Source organism: Telmatherina bonti (assembly GCF_933228915.1).
Source record: "Telmatherina bonti genome assembly, chromosome: 7".
Lineage (NCBI taxonomy): Eukaryota > Metazoa > Chordata > Actinopteri > Atheriniformes > Telmatherinidae > Telmatherina > Telmatherina bonti.
The window spans coordinates 17,807,152-17,828,298 of record NC_136625.1 but is presented as its reverse complement, the minus strand read 5'-3'; the positions used below and the strand labels follow the sequence as shown (position 1 = coordinate 17,828,298).

At 38.1% G+C, this 21,147-nt stretch overlaps 1 protein-coding gene across 1 annotated transcript; it reads left to right on the top strand.

Moving 5' to 3' along the window:
- The first annotated feature begins 319 nt into the window (after window positions 1-319).
- lpin2 (lipin 2) lies at window positions 320-21,086 on the top strand. Its single transcript, XM_079243583.1, has 20 exons — window positions 320-455; window positions 5,719-5,919; window positions 8,876-8,971; window positions 9,427-9,776; window positions 9,869-9,976; window positions 10,085-10,211; window positions 10,293-10,629; window positions 10,707-10,806; window positions 10,962-11,149; window positions 11,436-11,532; window positions 11,616-11,685; window positions 11,780-11,872; window positions 12,020-12,102; window positions 12,295-12,442; window positions 12,873-13,021; window positions 14,516-14,602; window positions 15,105-15,257; window positions 16,567-16,681; window positions 17,447-17,550; window positions 18,327-21,086. Exons 2-20 carry the CDS (start codon window positions 5,728-5,730, stop codon window positions 18,469-18,471), a joined length of 2,742 nt encoding a protein of 913 aa, XP_079099709.1. The 5' UTR covers window positions 320-455; window positions 5,719-5,727; the 3' UTR covers window positions 18,472-21,086.
- The last annotated feature ends 61 nt before the right edge of the window (window positions 21,087-21,147 follow it).

Sequence of the window (21,147 nt, the reverse complement as noted above, 5' to 3'; positions counted from 1 at the left end):
TGGAAAGATAGTCAACATTTTAAACTAAAAGTGATAGTGATTACAAACAGAAAAAAAGCCACTCAGACTTGCAAACACCAAAACAAGCGTGACCAAATTTCTCCATTTATGTTTATATACTGGACTGTTAAAGTCCCAGTAAACTCAGTGGAGCTTTTCTAAACCCTTTTTATCAGTGCATTATTTCCACATACATTTAAATGTTTGAAAAATTGAACCTGGCACTTCTACTGCGCCATATAGAAGAAACTACTGTCCCACCAGCTGTGAGAGGTCGCCACCGCTGTGCGGCTCTGCGTCCCATCAACTGTAACCAGTAACCACTCACACACCAGTCGGTCACGGTGGTCCAGGCAGGGGACACGTCAGGAGGCTACAGGAGTTTCAGAGTCATAAATATGGGGTCTCATTGAAGAATAATCAACGTCCGCAGCATCCCGCTGAAGTAATACAAGGTGAGGACTTAGTAAAAATAATGAGCTCAACACATTTTATCCGGTCGCTGCTGTCTTTCAATGGATGTTTCCGAATCTACCATCAGCTAATGTTAGCTAGTGTACAAGCTGGCTAACATCTCTTTTGAGCTAGAGAGGATCGATTTAACTCACAAACAAAATGACCGGCTGGACATTTATTCTTTGTATTACTAAATGAAGGTATAAACACGTAATCGAAACCAGTAGGTGAAGGAGTGACTGTCGCTTGCTAACCATTTACGTTAAGCCAAACCAGACGATAACAGTGAAGCTAGCTGAGGGCTGACAGACTGACGAACAGCTAGCTGAGCTTACTCTCCATTCATTTTTTTTTTTTTACCCTTGGTTCAATTTCTCTTTTTTTATTCGTTTTTATATGGAGCAAATATATATTCCTGTCGAACACCGCAGGTCCAAATTAGACACGAGGTGGGTTCGGGTTAGTTTGATTGTTTTTCGCTTTTGTTTTCACTTTGTATTTGAACTGGCGACGCTTCAGTCAAATCTAGTTTTCGGGATTGATTTAACTTTTCTTTTCTTTTTTCTTTTTTAAGCTAAAGCAACTATAGTTGTAGATTAAACGTAGAAATGTTTGTAGCTAAAGCCATGCCTTGTGGTCAGGTCACTGACGGTGTCGTGGCATGAAAGCAGAGCTAACAAAACACCTACCCGTGGGTGATACTAAATGTCAGCCAGTGTCATTCATTTTTAAAACAGCTTTGATGAAAAAAAAAAAAATATATATATATATATGTATATATATATATATATATATATATATATATGTATATATATATATATATATATATATATATATATATATATATATATATATATATATATATCTGTAAAAATATAACTCGACTAGCTGAACCTTACCTTTTCTGTCAATCAGTGACCGTGAAACCCAAACCTGCAACAACTGTACAAATCATTTAAGTAAATTTCAGTCTCACAGGGTAAATTTGATGCACTAAGCTTTGGCTTAGGCAGAAATACTCAGCTCTTTTTAAAACTTATTAGGATTATGAAATGAATAGTTGATTTATACTATAAACAAAGGTTAATAATATGAAATAAATTCCAGTACAATCACCTGGCAAATGTTTATTCTTAGATGTAACATAAAATCTGCTGTACCCCTGTGAGTTTAGACACATGAGAAAAATGCGAAAAGAACATTGTTGTATCTTTTTCTTCCTGGTTCATGATAAATTGTGTTACTTAATAAGCCCTGTAGGATGATAGTTGATTAGTACTGTGTCTGGTTGGCAGGCACTTCGTTATGAATGACATAAGTGCTTAAATAATGAATGACAGCATAACAATCTGTACTTCCCCCACTGCCTTCTTCTTTCTTCTCTAAACTATTCTTGATTCTTGACAGTAGCAGCTCAGTCCAGTTTAAAGCTACATACACTAAAAGAAACATGTGTGATCCAGGGATAAAGTTAGAGGTTTTATAGACATAATATAATTATCTGTATTTGTTTTTTTTGTCTTAAACTAAACAAGCAAAGTCAAGAGAAAAAGGAGGGGGGTTGATTGTTTTAACTTTTGATAAACATGCTTTTTTAATATCCCCTTTTAGAAACAGTACAAAAACTTTAAAATGTTTGAGGCTTCTTTTTTTTTCTCACAGGGTGAGGTCTCAGTTTCAAATGCCAAAGCTAACTTTAGAGCTTTGAATATGACTGCTTTGTGAATCACCATCGGTACATCAGCCAGGAATTTTGGGGAATGATGGAAAATAGGGGATTAACACGTGCCCTTTTTTATTTTTTTTTTTAAGCACTCCAGACTTTATTAGGGTCCAAGCCATACGAAGAATGGCAAGGCCCTATTGTTTTTTGCTTTGTTGTTTTTTTTTTTTTAATAAAAAAAAAAAAAAAAAGAAAGTTAACACTGTTTCTCTGAGGTTTTTGCTATAGTGTGGTACCTACATGAGATGACTGGTTTCAGTTGCAGTTTACAGTAACCTAATGCTTAAAGTAGTGCAATCTGAACCAAGCGTGCACTGGTTTGTTAGCTCAGTCGCAGCACTGGTTCCCTTTTCACCAAGTAAAAGCAAATATGCATTGAGTAATTTCCAGATACAAACTAAAGCTATGTAAGAAGTGTAAAGATGATGATATTCCTAACATCTAAACTCTTTCAACTTTGATTTTATAAATGTGTAATTTTAGAACAAACTCTGTGGTATAGATATAATTTTTCTTGCTTCTAACATTTCACTAGTGTTCCTTCTTAAAAGCAATCATCTATATATCCATGGCTCTTGTTGCAGTCATAACGGGTCCTAGCAAAGAGAAAGGAAAAAAAAAAAAACCCAAAACTTTCAGCTCGGCCAACTAGCATGTTGTCTTTGGTTATGTTTACAAAAGACTAAGCAGATGAGACAGCCAGGCTGAGGCCCTTTCTGGGAGAGCCTCTTGCATAATTTTAGTTTTAAGCAGTTACTTTGGACCTAAACTAACTAGGAAGTCACAAGAAATCAGACCAAAGAGAACATCTTACTAAAGAAGAAACTTTTTGTCATTATTGCTTGAATAACTTTATCAAAAGTCTCTCTGTGTTGTGAAGTGACTTGTAGTTGATGTGGTGATAATTTGGCAACTTTCATTGATCTTAACGATTCAATAATCCCAGTTGTGATTATGCTTTTACTATTTAAAGACTTCTATGCCTGGAATGTCAGACAGTTCAGCTGGAATGAACAACAAACAAACATGTTGCTATCTTGTACAGTGAAGGTCCCATGAGTTGACTTTTGCAGCCAAATGTCAATAACTTTCCACTCCCTCCACCCCCTCCTGATAAGCAATGCACAATAACAAGCACACGCAGCAAAGATTGCAATGTACATGTGACAGACGATGCAAGAACATCATGCTTGGTAGTGCTTGGCTTTTTTCCCTGAGTTTTTACTCTTATCAGAAGAAAACATTGCATAGCTGTTCACAGGAAATGGCCATCCCTTATCAGCAATCCACTGCCACCTTAAAGATGTCATCCCATTGGTTAACATCCTTGTACTCTGTCAGCTGACTGGACAAGTAGAAGTACACATTCTGCAAAGAATAGCCCAGAGGAAGGATGGCAAAGTTTATGACAGCATTGCACAATCGCCATTTGTTCAAGGTAGCATATCTGTATTTACCTCTAGGAGGGTTATTCTAAGGTGATTAGGTGGGCCCATGTTTGAGTTTGATTTCATGATGGCAGAGGGACAATATCACCAAAATCGGAGGACAGATATCATTGGTCCCAGTGGAGTATCCTGAAGTGGGTAAAGTAATGAAGAGACAGAGGTCTTGGGGGAATTGGGAGCTCCTGGGAAGCAACACCGAGGACAACACAGACAACAGTGAGCAGGATGAGACCTCGTCTTTGAGGTCATCCTGGTCCCTGGTGAGTCAGAACTAATGGAGGACCTAATCTTGTTTGGTTTGGCTAGTTGTTTGACTTATAGCTGCTGCCAGTTCAAGTTGGTTGACATTTAAACCTAGTGACTTCGATGATGACAGTTTTTGAGGTACACTGAACAGGTATTTTCAGACTCAGTTGTAATGTGAAAAGAGATGCTTGTTGTGTTGCGATCAAGTCAGACATCAGGCTCAGCTGGGAGGAAAGAACAGTGGAAAAAGGTTTGATTTGTTTATAATGCTGAGATTTCCTGCTTTATAGCCTGATGGTTGGACCTTTGATTCCTTCTTCATGTTGCGCTTCACATTGTGTCAACGCTAATAGTTTAGGTGTGCGGAGATCTGCACTTGTGCAACTTTTTATATGACACAGAATAAAGCCGAATTTAAAGTTATTTATGAGTAGTTTCTAAATGAGTTTCACATGTTTGCTTGACAAACATACAGTTGTAGTTTCTGTTATGGACAGAAATTTTACTACTAAAGTGTTTTGCTCTTTAAGCTTTTCAAGCTTTTCAAAATACTCAGCTTTTAGCTCTCTAAAATCTACCAGTCACATGGTGTGTGGACTAATCAGTCTTGTATTGATTTACCCTTGTTCAATGATAAGTCACAAATGCTTACTTTGACAGCTTTTGTTTATTGTTATTTAAAGATTAACATGTTTGTAAGTTGCGTAAACAGTTCTGCAGTTATTTATAGTATTTATTTATAGCTATGGCAATTTAATTGCCTTTCTCCCATTGAACAAATTCACATCCCTGTGTATTAACAGCACAATTTCTTTATCATTGAGCATGAAGCTGTTGCCAGAAAACACTTTTATTGGCTGTGTGATATTTTGCAAAGGCTACAAAGCTTTTCTGCCTCATCTTTTGTGCAGCAATTTAGTTTTTTCCAGAAGTTCCTACTTTACTCATTCCTCACAACAAACTGCACAAATCTTTCTACAACTTGTAGTTTGATCTGATTGCTATTGAGTTTCTTGCCATACTTGCACAAATACTTTTTTGTACCCTTGTTACCGACCCCCTCTGACTCCCCCCTCATAGTGCTTTCATGGTGAGATTTAGAACAAAAGGTCAGTGTGAGATCATACAATTTTACAAGGAGAATGTGTTTATTGGCCTGACCAAACAAAAATTGTCCCCTAATCTAGTTTCGGCTACCAAGAGGCAGGGAAGCACATGTACGTGTATTCTTGACCTATATGTTGTTTCCTTTCTTATTTAAGTGGACTCAACAGATTGCTTGAAAAAGTGTTAACAAGTGGCTTTTATTGTTATGAGAAATTCTGCAGCATTAATCCTCAGTTGCCCATGTCATTTTAGCCAAAGGAACATGGCTTCAGTATTCTGTTTGATGTAGTTAGCAGAGTTATAAATGTAAACAGGACACCAGCTGCTTTCATTGCAGCTGGGCAGTGGGATTTATGTATGAGGTTGGCTCATTGTTTGGGTCTAGCCATTTGCTCCCCTCTCTGATGTTGTTCATGTGGGACAATAGCCTGTGATAGGATGACAGTGGCACTCTGGCAGCCTGCATGCAGGTCAGGAGATGACTGATACTGCGGGACAGGCAGCCAAATGAGAGACCTAAAGCATGAAAGCAGAAGACAATAAGACAACCCGACTGTCTGAACGAGCATTTACTTAAATCAAAGACAACAGTTTTATGTGCGAATCAGAGGAAAATGAAGAAAGACAAATAGTTAATTTAGCAACTTCTGCAGCTCAAAACTGTCTCTTTTTCTCTACTCATCCTGTGTTTTTCTTTTCCATAAGCTCAATGAGTAATTTGTTTCTTTCCCTCTCCAGACGGACACCATGAACTACGTGGGGCAGCTGGCAGGTCAGGTTCTGGTGACCGTCAAAGAACTGTACAAAGGAATTAATCAGGCCACCCTGTCAGGCTGTATTGATGTTGTGGTTGTCCGTCAGAGGGATGGCACCTACCAGTGCTCGCCGTTTCATGTTCGGTTTGGCAAACTGGGTGTACTGCGCTCCAAAGAGAAAGTGGTAAGTTGTTTTTAAAATGTGCCTGCATAAACATTTAAAATACTATGTTTTGAGTAGCTTTTTATTGGTATGGATAGCACAAGTTTAGTTGTGAAACCCCAGCTCATCACAGTAAATTTTTCACAAATGCGACATGAGATCATAATAACTTGAAATGAAATGAAATGAAAAGAAAAATACTTTAATCCCCAAAGGAAAACTTGTTAATACTATTAAGCCAATAATGATGAATTTTCTTAAAAATTGTTAAAAACAGTTTTTTGCAAGTCTACCACCCCAGCTGCTTTCTCTTTTTATGATTCATTGTGAGGGCATGTCAGTTCTAATTACACCACCATTGCTTTGTATAAAGATTATAACATAAAGATAAAACATTTTATTTATCTCTTCTATTTAGTTTTTCCTGAATATTATAGTTTAAATTATCATTGTTCTTTCTGGGTAATTTTAAAGCCTTGTTACATGTGTGGAAAAACAGTTGGATTGAACTTTTGACTTTGGTATTGTGAGCGATATTGTTGTCCTTTGACATAAAGGATCATGTGACGATAAAAATACAATGTCTAGCTCGGCTGCAGTGATTTTTTTTTTTTTTTTTTTCTCCAAAATTGTGGGCCTGCCATTGTTTTGAACGTACAATACTTAATCAGTGAAGCTGTCGTATACACTTGGACACAGTTTATTCTGCTGTATAACTCTTCCAAGCCAAATCACAAGTGTTATAAAAAGGGCCAGTGACTATATATATCACTAGAAGTTACAAGAATGTAACCTAAAAATCCCCTCCTGTTCACCTAAGCGGCATTTTTCAAAATAATGCATGGAAAATATGTATGAAATTAACATTTCCCCAAAGAACAGTCTAGCTCCTTATCCAACAAAATCTCCCTGCACTCAGTTCAGATAAAGCTTGATGTCACAATTCCAGTGTGGATAATAAGTAAATATTGAGCATACAGATCACACTGACTGTGACTGTCAGGAAAATCTTTTTATGTTTGTTAAACTTTGTTGGGATATTCTGGGTTTTTCTTCCTCAATAATTATAGCTATTACTATGTATATTCTTGCCTTGTGGTGCAGTCCAATTTAGCTATGGCTGAAGAACTGTTAGGTTATTTTTAGCCACTTTCACTAGAGGAAAGTGTGTGTTTGTAGCACCTTAGCCTAAGTGATGGGTAGAAGTAGCAGGTTAAATCCGCTTTAGCAGTTTTTTTATGCATGTTGTGGTCATGTATAAATACCTAATTATGGTACTGTAATTTTTTTTGTTTTGCTTGACTTTTAGTGGTTACAGTGAGAATCACAACATTGCGTTATTAGTGATAAATACTGTTGAAGGTGAGTTTCGACAGAACACCAACATAAATGATGAGTTATTCTTGTCATCTATTCTTAGAACAGTTATGTAGTGCTCTGTCTTGAAGAAAGCTATTTTACTTCCTTGTGGACCAGAGGGGATAATGATTTGTGGTGGACTGACACAGTCTTTACACCGATCCGGAATGCTGATAGCCTTGGAGAGTAGGAATGAATGAGTGGTTTCTATGGAAACAGCTCTACAACTTGAATGCGTGGGGGGAGAAAGAAACATGAACAAGGCCCCAAAAAGGGCTGTTGTGTAACAAACAGTCCTACATGTGTCCCCGTTTCCATTTATCTGATCTACAACCACTCTTGCTTCCATTCAACCATCTATTTAATTACATTTGCAAGGCATTTTTTTTATCACTTTGAGGATCTATAGGCATATAATGTATGCGATAATATCTAATCCAGCAATAAGGCATGGTGTTTGTAAATCCATCGTTCAGCCACTCAAATAAATACAACCTGGCACCGACTTTGAATGGATAAGGAGTACCTTCATGTATTTCGTCTCATTATTAACTTGGGTTTGACATTCTTTCGCATTACTGCAGATTCTCCATAGCAACCCTAAGGGGATGAAATGTTTCACTGACATTGGCAGAAAGCCACACCTGCAATAAAGCATACCAACAAACAGAAAGACAGAACAAGAGAAATCACATACGAGGGAAACAAACAGATTATTCTGGTGACCACTGGTTGTAAATTGATATTGATTTGGTTTCAGGTGACAGTGTAATTGTGAGTATGCCCCTCTGTCCCTCTGAAATCTCTGCCAGACGTGACCTGTTTTTTTTTTTTTTTTTTTTGAGGTGTCACGTTTCTGAATGGGCTCCTGTCCTCTGAGGTTTGCCTGGTCAACTTGAATGGCCTTGTTCTTATGGCAAGCTCCACAGAATGAAAGCCCGTAAGACCCGTATGCTTATTAGGATTTAGAAACCCTCGGGCAAAAGATGAGGCTTCAAGCCTGCAGTGTTATCTGACAAAAAATGACGCAGAATACATTTTATGTGAACAAATGACAGAGGGGCAGAGTTAGTTTTGCGAGCTGTGTTTTCAGTGTCCTTGTGATTTCCTTAAAAAAGCAGCTTTGCATTTATTATGTCAATACCCGCTCAGACAGCAAGAACTAGACCGTTGTTGGGTCGAACCAACACAAACAGGGATCTTCATGAAACTATGCTTTTCCAATAGAATAGTGGTACAGAAAATATCAGTACTGTCATTGAATTCTGATTGTTTAAGCTGCATGAAGACCACCTACAGAGACACCTTCCCCCTTTTTCATTTTGAAGCACATAGAACTCTGAAGCAGACCACTGAAAGAATAATGTCCAATGACTCAGACATACCTACGTCTCATAAATGTTGCTACAACAAAATTTAGATAATTTACAAAAACAGCAATTACAGCAAGAAGAAGAAATGCTAATATGTGCCCTCAAGTTAGCAACCTTCGGATCACGGGTGTGTTATTCTTGACCTATGCTCTGTGTAACTCATCTATCACTTCACACACCTGTGCTGCTTTACCTGCTAAACAAACCTGGATGTAAGTCTGTATCTTCTGCCAATTATTTTCCAGATCGACATAGAAGTGAATGGAGAGCCCGTAGAACTACATATGAAGCTTGGTGACAATGGAGAAGCCTTTTTTGTCCAAGAAGCTGAACAACAAAATGTAAGCACGTCACACATAGAATAGATGAATAAAAACAAAAAAAAAAAAAAAAAATTAAATTAGTCTCGATCTGATTTGTTCTGTTAGAAAGTTAACCTAGTTATGTTTCAACATAGCCAAACTCCTGATGATTTTCTTTAGGGAGACTTATTCAGCGTTGCTTTAATGTTCACCACTGAAATTCACTGTCTTGTGATGCCTTTGCTTATTATTTAACAGCTATCTTTAGTTAAAAAGGAAGAGCCTTCTTTGAGCCAGGAAACGATTCATCCATTGTTGTTCAGTCCTTTACTTGACAGTTGACCTATTGCGTAAGCGACCAGATCTCCTATTGTAACAACTCAGCACTGACTGACACGCTCTCATGAATTCACTCTGAGAATAAGACTAATCACTTTTGCTTTCTCCTATTCAAAAAATATCTTAAGGTTCATTTATCTGCCTTGTTACTGTAGCAGATTGTCCCAGCCCACCTGGCCACCTCCCCAATTCCCACCGAGAGCCATCTCTTCTGGATCTCAGAGGTGGAGCAAAGGGCACCAAAAGATCTTGAAGATGACCCTGTTGACGCAGAGGACCCACCAGAGCCTCCTGCTCCCAGCACTACGGCTACAAAAAAAAAAAAGAGACGGCGAAAGAAGCATAAAGGAGACCCCCGTCGAGAGGAGCTGACACCACCAATGTCAGTCACTACTGGTAATGCTGCTGCTACTACAACTGCTGCTATGTCCAGCACTGGGCAAAGTGAAGAGATCTTTGAGATGGACCTGAGCTCTGATGAGGAAGCTGTGACACATGTTTCCAGGTGGGTTCATGTTCAAGGGTTGTTGGTGGAACAAGTATTTCTTTAATAAAGGTGAAACAATTATCCATCCCTTTTTTGCACCCTTAATGTAGGTCACCTTCAGTTACCACAATACGTGACGTTGACCCCAAATTACCTGCAGCCAGGCATAACCACGATGGCTACCCATTGTCTGATAGCGAATGGCAAGCAAGTGATGGGTATGTGTGGAACATGGACACAAAAATAAATAAATACTTTTTCTTTTTTTTACTTATTTAAAATATACTGATTGTTTGCACATAAATATCCATATATTTGTCTTTTAGTCATGGCTTGTCTCAGGCGTTTTCCCCAAAGAGTGATTCAGAACTGGTCATGAGGCCCTCAGAGAGTTTGCTCAGAGCAGAGTCCCACATGCAGTGGACCTGGGGAGAGTTTCCAGAAACGACCAGGGTAAGCGCTTTGTTCCTGTAAAAGTTAAAGCCAACATCTGAATGTTTGTCTTTATAGTAACATCTCCTATTCAATACCCAGGTCACAAAGAAGGAGAAACCAGAACCACTAAAAACAGTGACCATCACCCCGTCAGAGAGCACCCACTTCCGTGTCATTCTCAGCTCAGAGGCCATGGAGGATGAAGTTCAGACTGAAAAGGAAGATAGCAGCCACTCAGTGTGTGCCATAGTCAAGCCAGAGCCACGGACCCCTCTCACCACTGTAACACCTGATCATCAACTACCACAAGTTAGCACCATAACCTGTGTCGCAAGTCCCGTAACCCCCACAGAGCCTCTCGATGTCCTGCCATCCGGTGTGACAACATCAACCCCTGCAAACAGCCAGCAGAGTGATTCACCTTCAAAAAAGAAAGGTACATGAGGGCACATATTATTGTGGTTCTAGTTATAATTACACATAAAATAATAGATACTTCAATTGTCGGAGCAGGAGTCCCAAAAAGAAGTCAGCATCAGGGCCCTGAGGACATCTACCTAGACGACCTGAATGTACTTGAACCAGATGTGGCTGCAAGATATTTTCCTAAGAGGTTTGCTTACGCAAGAGTCACCTAATTGCCTGACCTCTTTTAATCAAAAATGTGCCCTATTTGAACCAAACCCATGTCTTATTAATACCCCTCTTCTAAAATAACACTGAAGACCAGATAATTTTCTTTGTCTTTCTTTACCTTTATTCCACCAGTGAGTCAGAGGCAGCAACTAAGCATTGGATGGACTCGGAGATGCACTCTGGTTCGCAGTCTCCTCAGTCGGTGGGTAGCGCCGCTGCTGACAGCGGGACAGAATGTCTTTCTGACTCGGCAAGTGACCTGCCGGATGTCACCCTTTCTCTTTGTGGAGGTCTCACAGAAAATGCTGAAATATCCAAAGGTACATTCGATGACCTCTATTTCACAGAAGACAGAACTCTTTGTAGAAGTTTATAGCTGCCTTCCTGTCTGAGGAGGCTGTGTGATGCATAAATGATAAGCTTTGTTGTATCAGTGTGTAAGATATACTTTTGTGGAAGTGTGTCGCTGAATCCCTCTTCTGGTGTTACTGAAGGAAGTGCAAAGAGTCTTCACTTATCTGTGTAGTAAGATGTTTTGGTTTACAACCGCTGACCTTTCTATCTGCTGTCTTTTAATGAGTCTTCCTCTCCTGTCTGTGCTTGCAGAAAAATTCATGGAGCATATCATCACATATCATGAATTTGCTGAAAATCCAGCAATTATAGATAACCCCAACCTGGTAGTAAAGATAGGAAATAATAAGTAAGCCTGGTTATTTAATGTAAAATTGGAAAATTTTATATAAGGAGCAATTTTTGTATATTAACCTGCATTTATGTTCCCAGGTATTATAACTGGGCGTTGGCTGCACCGCTGATTCTAAGTCTCCAGGCGTTTCAGAAAAATTTACCAAAGGTAAATTAAGTTTTTTTTTAAATTTTCACTTGTGTAAATTATACATTAGCAGTAAGTTCTTTATAAAATGACTTCATCTTGTTGTTTGCAACAGGCTACTGAGGAGGCCTGGGTGAAGGAGAAAATGCCAAAGAAGTCAGGCCGCTGGTGGTTCTGGCGGAAGAGAGCAGACAGTACAATCAAGCAGGTGTGCACATTTTATAAGAACTGAAAACAATAGCTGAACTGCATACACATCAGTTTTCAATCTGTGCCTTTATGTTCTGGCTCGCAACTTCAGATCGAATTACCTGGCTGTTTTAATGATCAGTGATTTCTTCTTTCCCTCCCCCAGTCAGAGACTAAGCTTGAAACCAAGGAGGAGGCTCAGTTGACAGAGGAAGGACCGTCTATGTCTCAGGAGAAGTTGGCCTTACAGTATGTGTTGCAATGCCCAGTACTTTCTCCTGTGTAGCAATCAGCAATTTAGAAAAAGTGAAATGACAGAGTGGATATAACCATTAATGATTTTATTCTCAAAAAGAATAAGGATTTTCTAAAGTGCATGTTTTGAGTACATTTGTTATGATCGGTGTGAATGGACAAACAGTAACTGTGTTTTCCCTGTAGGCCTAAAGTAGGAGACACATCCAGTGATGAAGAAGCCAAGGAAGTGAGTGCTGTGTCTTGTCAAGAAAGGCTGCAGCCAGGAGATGGTCAGCACCACTCCTGCCCACACACGTACAGGAAGTCACTGCGTCTTTCTTCTGATCAGATCGTGAGTGAATCCTTCACTTTTTCTCTTGTTTCAGCTTAAGATATAAGCTGCTTACTAATTTAGATTATTCATCTCAGTAGTTATGGAAGTAGAAATGATTCAGTAAACGACTTTCTGAAATGAAAGCTTGTGTGTTTTTTTTTGTTTTTTTTTGTTGTTATTCTTTTTTTTATTTTTAATTCCAGGATTTATCAGATTATTGACTTGGTTACTGCGTTTACTGAATTTGTATCTTTTTCATTTGATGGTTCAGAGAGCCCTCTGCTGGTTAGCTAGGAAATGCTTAGTTTTTACTCCTCTTTCTGTCAGTAGGGGGCATTAAAGACCTTTCTTCATTATACAGTGGAATAAATCATTCTGTATTGGACTCACTTGGAGTGAATGAAATAAACTCTCTCGATGCCTTTATGGTTTTCTTCTGTTTTTGTAGGTCAGTTTAAAACTCAAGGAAGGGCCGAATGATGTGACGTTTAGCATCACCACTCAGTACCAGGGTACGTGCCGCTGTGAGGGAACCATCTACCTGTGGAACTGGGATGACAAAGTCATCATCTCTGACATCGATGGCACCATTACCAAGTATGTGTTTCCAAGGAAGGATGGTTTTCATAAATCCTGTAATTGCACCAAATTAGTGTGACTGCTTATACATTTATGTTGCAGTGTAATACACAGTATAATCAGCCAAAATGTAGCAGCACATCAGTTCTTCATGAAAGCTGATGAACATGTCCTGACTGCCAACAGTCCTGCACATCAAAGCAAACCCCGTTACTGTTCATACCCTTCACATTATGAGGAGTTTCCACAACGAGTGCAAACAAATGGAATCCTTTCCTTCAGTTTTCTGCTCTGATTACTGAATATTGTTAGCTTTCATTCATACTTATCATTTAAATTAGCTTCTTTCACTTTTGCTACGAAATGCCGATCTAATAATAGATTAGATGGAGAATTTAGATAATGCCATATAAACGGCCATAATACAGAAATGGTAGCGTTCTAAGTAGTTGTAGCACTTTATGGCTTTTCAGTCAGACAAAGCTTATTTAATTAAAGATACAGCATACATATATGAGGTAAAACAAGTGAATAGCACTAATAAATAATACAAAGATTTGTACATTTTCATTATCTTTTTACTTTAGTAATTTTTCTGCTCTCTAGCTGCGGTGTAGTTTGTCTAAAAAAAAGAAAAAATAGAAAAATGCAAAAGGCTTCTTGTACGTCACCTTTTTTTTTTTTTGTTTGCTAACCTTTTAAAGTCAGTGGATGGAAGTTATAAGAAACCTAAAGTGATTAACAGCCTGACTAATTTCCCCAGCCATTTATTGATCCAGCTCATTTCTTTGAAGAAAAGCTCCTTATTTGATGGCACAAGTGATGACCTGTATTAGAGACTTACTGGTGAAGGGAAAAAAATCCTACAATATTGCAAAAAAAATTAAAGGTTAAAGACAAAATTTAAAAAAAAAGTGTAAGAAAAGTTTTACAATAGACTCTTTAGTTCTCACTTTATTATCAATATGAAAGACACAGTACAGTTCTCTTTATGTAAAGCTATTAAATTGTCTTAAAGCTAGTTGCACTCTTTTGTAAAAAAACGGATGTCTGCAGCTGCTCTGATTTCCACTCTGAGGTTCAGAATAAGCATCAAATAGGTCCAGATCCACTGCAGCTTATTATTTCTGTGACCCTTCAGGCCAACCTGTGACATGTCACTTTTTGAATAACAGGGTGAAGAGCACAGGGAGTATAATGAGCCCATTTACATTTTAGTCTGTAAGCACACGCTATCATAAGCGGAGTGTCAGACAGCGACTCCCCTATGGGCCAGTGATCTTCATTAGCAGAGAATAGCCTATAATGTTCTGTACTTATGATAAAATGAGGAAGTAGGGTGCTTTATTTAACCTCTTCTGAACAGTCTGTACCACAAGTCTGTTTTATTTTCCTTCTCAAGCATATTTTGGCTGTGTCTGTCCCTCCCAATCTGTCACATTTTATATTTCTCAACCATGTGCCAACCAGATCCTTCCCATTATGTTAGTAATACTTTTTGCTTTGTTTTAGGTCAGATGTGTTTGGACAGATCCTTCCACAGTTGGGGAAAGACTGGACCCATCAGGGCATTGCAAAGCTGTACCACTCTGTTGCTGAGTAAGTGTGCAACACCACAGATTTGGCAAAAACGAAGAATGAATTGTCTGTTAGTGGTTAGGAGTGCTTATGTTTTATTCCCAGTTTGCTTTCCTTTTTTTTTTTTTTGTTGCGTGGGATGCTCTGAGGTGGATGACTCAGCATGTTTAAAGGAATCATTGCAGAACTAAAAGCATCATTAACTGGATTTTCTCTAAAGTTTTCAACTTTTGGACCTGTCTTTGATGCTGTAGTTCCACAAAGAATGCAAATTAAATGCACGTAGGAGGACGTAGTGTATAAAGAGAATTGGTAATTGCGACAGGGACACCACCCCTCATTAAGATTGTCTTTTTTTTTTTTTTTTAAAGATAGTCTTTGTCTTTGACTTCTATAGATTTTCTGCACATTTTAGATAACAATGTATTTGATGCTATTAAACTGATACGCTTATAAGCTGCTGTTGTGTTCATTGAGAAAATATAAAACAACCACTGATGAGCGCCGCTTCTCCCATCAATAGGAATGGCTACAAGTTCTTATACTGCTCAGCTCGTGCTATAGGCATGGCAGACATGACAAGAGGTTACTTGCAGTGGGTCAACGATGGAGGCACCATTCTGCCACGAGGACCTCTCATGCTTTCTCCCAGCAGCCTCTTCTCTGCATTTCACAGGTAAAGTCGCCTGTCACTGTCATCATGAAGATCATTGTTCTTGTAAAATCTTCTTTATCCCTCAATCCAGATTCTTTTCTTAAATAAAGGGAAAAAAAAATCCCTTCCCCTTAAATTTAAGTCATTTTACCTGCATGGTGATTTTTACTATAATATCCTTGAATGTTCAGCCTCAGAATTCTCATTCATTTTTAATTAAATTGGTATTAGCCATGTTGGTAGCCATGTCATCAGCTCCTGGAAGTTTTCATGATCAGCACATTCAGAACTTCATCTTTTCGTCTTAATTTCTGTTCTTCATCCTTCCTGTTCCTTTTGGGAAAATGCTATTCAAGAACAGGAAATATCTTAACTTTAATGTGGCTGTACTGCGTATTAATTAGCTTGTTGTATTTGGATGAAAGTCTCCTAATGAGCAAAGGATGACTTTTCTTTTTTTTTCTTTTCCTTTTAATGATTTATTTCTTGTAATCTTGCGGGGGAGAAAAACAGCCCAAGAAAATACAACAAAATTGTAATTGTTGCGTCACTTAGCTTTGTGAACAAGGGGTCTTACAGATATTTTGTTTGAATTATATGAAGCTGTTTAGTAGTAAATGATTTACAGCATGCATTAAATGTTTGAACAATTCAACCTTCAGCATATTTTCCGAGCCTGTAGCTGTGTGTGGTCACAATTTCCATTGGCTGAAATCATTTTCCAAAACTTCCACCCTTTGTTTTAAATGCACTTCCAACAGACACAATGAAATACAAGTCTTGTTCTCACACACATGTGTTGACTTGCAAACATGACTGAAATCATAATAGAATTACTGTTGTTACAGCATGGTAGGAGAAACTACCATCTTTGTAGAAGACAGCTTTGCTGTTTGAATCATCCACTTCAGCAGTGGGAATCTTTCGTGACCTTGGATCCTATATATCATGGTTACTATAGCAACCTACAACATAGGTTTTGTGATTATTCACTAAGCTGCAGATACTTTATTCACACAAGCCTCTTGATTTTATTTTTATTGCAATAGAAACACCTCAACTATACTTGTTTTCAGACTCCTTCTGACTTTGAAGTTTTAGGTGTGTTTTGTTTTTTAATTTTTTTTTTTCATTGATATTCATGTGGTACCTTTAGATGTTGGTTTTTCACATAAGTAATACATTGGTTGTTTAAAAAATAGCTCTAAACCAAAGGACTGAAGTTAAACAGGTAGTAGAAAAAATTTAGCCAAATGACTTGTAACTCTTGAATCATGGTCAGGTCTTGCAAATATGTGCGGCCCCTAATGAGTCTGCCTGTTTGTTTCAGGGAGGTCATAGAAAAGAAACCAGAGATCTTCAAGATTGAATGCCTTACAGACATCAAGAATCTCTTCCAGCATAACAAGCAGCCGTTCTACGCTGCCTTTGGGAATCGAGCTAATGTGAGTTAAATGCATGCTTGAAGATGTCAAACTGCTTGACAATAAAGCACTTGTTTTTTTGTTTTACATGTCAGGGGAGCTGCGTTTTTTTCCAGAAGTTGATGCAGTCAGGGTTTATTTTAAGATTAACACAGACGGAAACATCTGATATCAGAACTGGGCTGAACCTAAGCTGAGGTCAGTGGCGGAGTGTGAACCCATGTGACTTCATCTGTGGAAGCAAGCTCAAGTTGGGCACAGCATCCCTTCTTCAGCTGTATAAACACCGACACCCACATGAAGCAACCATAAAAACTCTGTCTCGCTTACTAAACAAAACAAAACAAAACAAAACAAAACAGAAGATGGACAAACACACACAGTCTTTCTCTTGCCCAAAAAAACATTTACTTAAGAAATATTGCCAGTACAAGCATTAGGTGAAACAGGAAGTCTGGAGCTGATGTTGTTAATGCATTTATTTCAGTTCGCACCAGCGTGCATTATGTATGAGAGGCTACTCTGTGAGTATTACATAACGTATCCATAAGTGTGTCTCAGATGGTTTGAAAGGGACTGTAAGCTTTTTTAAAATCTTTTTTTCACACAGATAACTATTTTAACCTCATATTTTATTGAAGAAAAGCTTTTTTCTACTACATGATAAAAGAAGATAAAAGAACTTAACACTAACATTTAAAAACATGTACCTTCATTCGAAGCCATGATTCATTTGGCTTTTGGCTCAGTAGCTAGATTAAAACATTCAGCATTGTCTTTGTTTAGGATGTTTTCGCCTATAAGGAGGTCGGCGTTCCACTCTGCAGAATCTTCACTGTTAACCCCAAGGGAGAGCTGATCCAGGAGCAGACCAAAGGCAACAAGTCCTCGTAAGTACTTGTTGACATTGTGCATGGTAATTGCTACAACAGGATAGAATATCATGGATACGGCTGGAATTTTCTAAGATCTTTCTGCTTTTTTTTTATTTGTGTTTAGTGTCAGTGCTCTGTTATTGTTTCCTTAACAAAAAATTTTCATTAACTGACTTTTTATTTCCTACATGTAAGACATTTCCAGCATTTTATAATGTTAGAATTTTAATAAAAGGAAAGGTTTATAGCTAACATAGCATAGTTTTTAATATGTACTGACTCATCTGCAGTATTATAACCAGTATAGGATCAGCCAGATGTGGTCTTCATGTAGAACGCACTCGTTATTCACAGCACAACCCGTTTACATAAGAAGTAAATGCAAGGAGCCACTCCTAACTGGCAGAGTGGGACTCCATGGCTAGTGTGGCTAGCAAATGTTTTCCAGGCTTAGCAATAACATGCCGGCAGGTGGCTAGCAGGACTGGGTCTTGCTAAGTGAATGGGTGCTAGTCAAAATCTTAGCAAACAAGTTGTTTGCTATTTACTATAATCTGGATCTAAATCTAGCGCAAATTTACCACAGCTTTTGGGATAAATTTGCAAGTCAATTCCCCCTCCTTCTTGAGGAGTTTGACCAATCCATACATTTCACTCAACAAGAACTGAAGGAGAAGCCCCCGACAGGAAAATTTTCCTTCCTTGATGTGACATGATGATTTATTTAGTCAGTGTGTGACTTTTATGATCTTTCATTACGTCTGTTATTTGATCTTTCTCTCTCTCCATAGGTATGGTAGACTCAGTGAGCTGGTGGAGCATGTGTTCCCTTTGTTAAGTAAGGAACAGAACGAGGCCTTCGTGATGCCAGAGTACAGCTCCTTCTGTTACTGGAGACAGCCGATAGCGGAGATCAACCCTGATGAACTGCTCTGATTCTGCACATATTTATAGCCAGGTATACATTTTTCTGGGACTGGACTGTGCACATAAACACATCTCTTAAATACACATGGATGGAAGACTATTGCACTTAAGCACATGCATCTCTGCTGTGAGTCTGACACAAAAACATGGTTGAAACCAGAAAAACAAAAAACTGGTAACTGTACTCATGTATAGATGAGATTATAAGCACTATGGGAAATTTCTCTAAAAAAGTTCTCTAGGAGACAAGAGGCCAACTCGTCTTGGCAGAAAGGATTAATTCTATAAACCACTTGTTAGTCCAGGTCATTGTAAAGAGACAGTGACTGAAGACATCATCTCACTCTGTAAATCTGTAGCAAACTGGATGGTTATATTAGCCATGAGGACAAACAGCCCTACCTGAGTTGAAGCAAGTTTTCTTAGTTGTATTTTCCACATTTTTCCACAGCCCAAACGAGTGCTATGTCACCCTTAAGATGAAGAGGGCATGCTGAATTAAAGCTTGTGAGGGAATCTAAATCAGGCAGAAGTACAGTGTCCTCTGTGCTTGCTTGGATACAATTATCCAGCAACAAATGGGGGGGTTGTATTTGGTTCTTCAAAAACAGACAAAAAAAGAGATATAAAATGAACAGTAGTTTGCTGATAACAGATTACACCCAGCATGAAGCATAAACAGATGTTAGTTTTCAGTAAAGCTGTTCATTTTTGACACTTGATCCCTTTTGGAGGAACAGATTTGTAAACTTTGTACTGAACAAATCATGTCTCATATTGTTAATATTCAAGATTCTACATGGGATGTGCCAAGTATGTGAGGATAGACACTTTAATTGTTACTTGGAGGAAAAAACGGAGCAGCTTCTTGATTTATCGTCTTGCTGATTTAAGATGTTTATTCTGTTATACAAGCTATACAAAGCAAGTGTATTCTGTTAAGAATGCTGTCATTATTTATGATAACTAATATGTTTAAGTTATTGATTTCTATCGTGATGCCTTTGCTTGTCTGAAAAAGTAAATTATCACAAATGTAACGGCGAAAAAAAAAAATTCTAACTGGTATTCAGTGTGGATGGTCACTGGTTAACATGCACTTATCAATAATTGATGCTTCATACAATATTTGCTTCATCATTTGTTTTGTCACGTCACAAAACGGCCAGTTTTCCTTGTTTGAAACTTAAACTTTTAACATGAAAAGCACATGCACATCCCTTAGAAAAACCTCAGAAACAACAGCTTTAACATAAGGATGTGTGTAAATATAGGAGATGACGCTTGGGTTGCAATAGTGGAAATAAGCAGATCTGAAAGAAGCTTAAAAATGAAGGATTTGGAAGACTATAGAATGATGTGTGTGCGTGTCTGTGTGTGCATATCTAATCACAGTGCTGCTACTGTTGGGTGGTAGTATCCTCCATCCCCTTGCTTATATTCCCCTCAGTGGCTTTACCAAGACTTATCCAAAGCACTTTGTCTAAGCTGCACCCTGAGATGCAGACTTGCAACTCAGCACGATCCTCACCCACATGCACTTCACTGATGGTCTCAATAGACAGTGGACCAGAGTATGCAATTGTTGCAGGATGAAGAGTTTTAGTTTCACCTTAATAATCTTATCAGAGTTAGTATAAATACGTCCCTGTGATTAATTGTTGAAAGGCAGTAGATATCATTTCTTTGCAAAGCAAATGGTGGGATTAAAAAAAAAAAAAAAAAAAATCTTTATTTTTGGGTGCTGAAGAAAAACACATAAAGCCACCTCATATCTTAAGTATGTGTGACTGTATGTATGTGTGAGAGAAAGAAAGACGGATCATATGCCTCTGATGACAGTAGGAAGAGGAATTAATTCTTGTTTAGAGATAAACAGGAAATACTTGACTGTCCAAGAAGCCTTTAGAAGCACTTTCTTGGCATTATGTATTATTAGAAAATGATTTGCTGACATGAATCACGTCACCCACATAAGTGTAACCTGATAAGATGTGTTTGAGTGGGCTGAAAGAGCAGGAGCAAACAAAATCAGTTTATGGGAAAAGGGGGGGGAGCACAATGTGTGATGACGGTCACATCCGGTTTGTCAGCTGCAGTTGCTTTGTAGCTGTTTTGTAAATCCAGATGTTTGCTTTGATTCTTTTGCTTTTCCTCTACCGTTTGGTAATGTCAGATTTATCATATAATTAACAAAAGAAATTCCATTCTTTCTATGAAAGTAAAGCATCTTGTGTGAAAGAATCACACTTTGCCCTCTATGATTGTGGGGTATGTGGTATATAATGTTTGCTCTTGCTCAACTGAAGTGGAAAATGATCTGGTATATATGCTGATCTACATTTGGGGTTTTTTTTCCCTCTGTCTCGATGCCTTTTTGTTTTTCTTATAAATGTGTATGATCTTTCGTGGGATTGTGGATGTAACGCTTGCTATTTGATTGTCTGATCAACGGAAATACCTTAAATGTATGTTGTGTTTGATTTGTATAAATATGTGGTTCAAAATATGTTTAAAGTACAAAATTCATTGTAAAAAAACAAAACAAAAAAAAAACAACAAAGAAAAATACAAGCCTAATGAAGCTAACAAAATGTGGCTTGTGCTCCTATTTGTATTAAATTTCTAACTGAATATATTTTGTTTGCTCTGTTATTTAATTCTTTTCGTTCTGCGTCAAAGTCA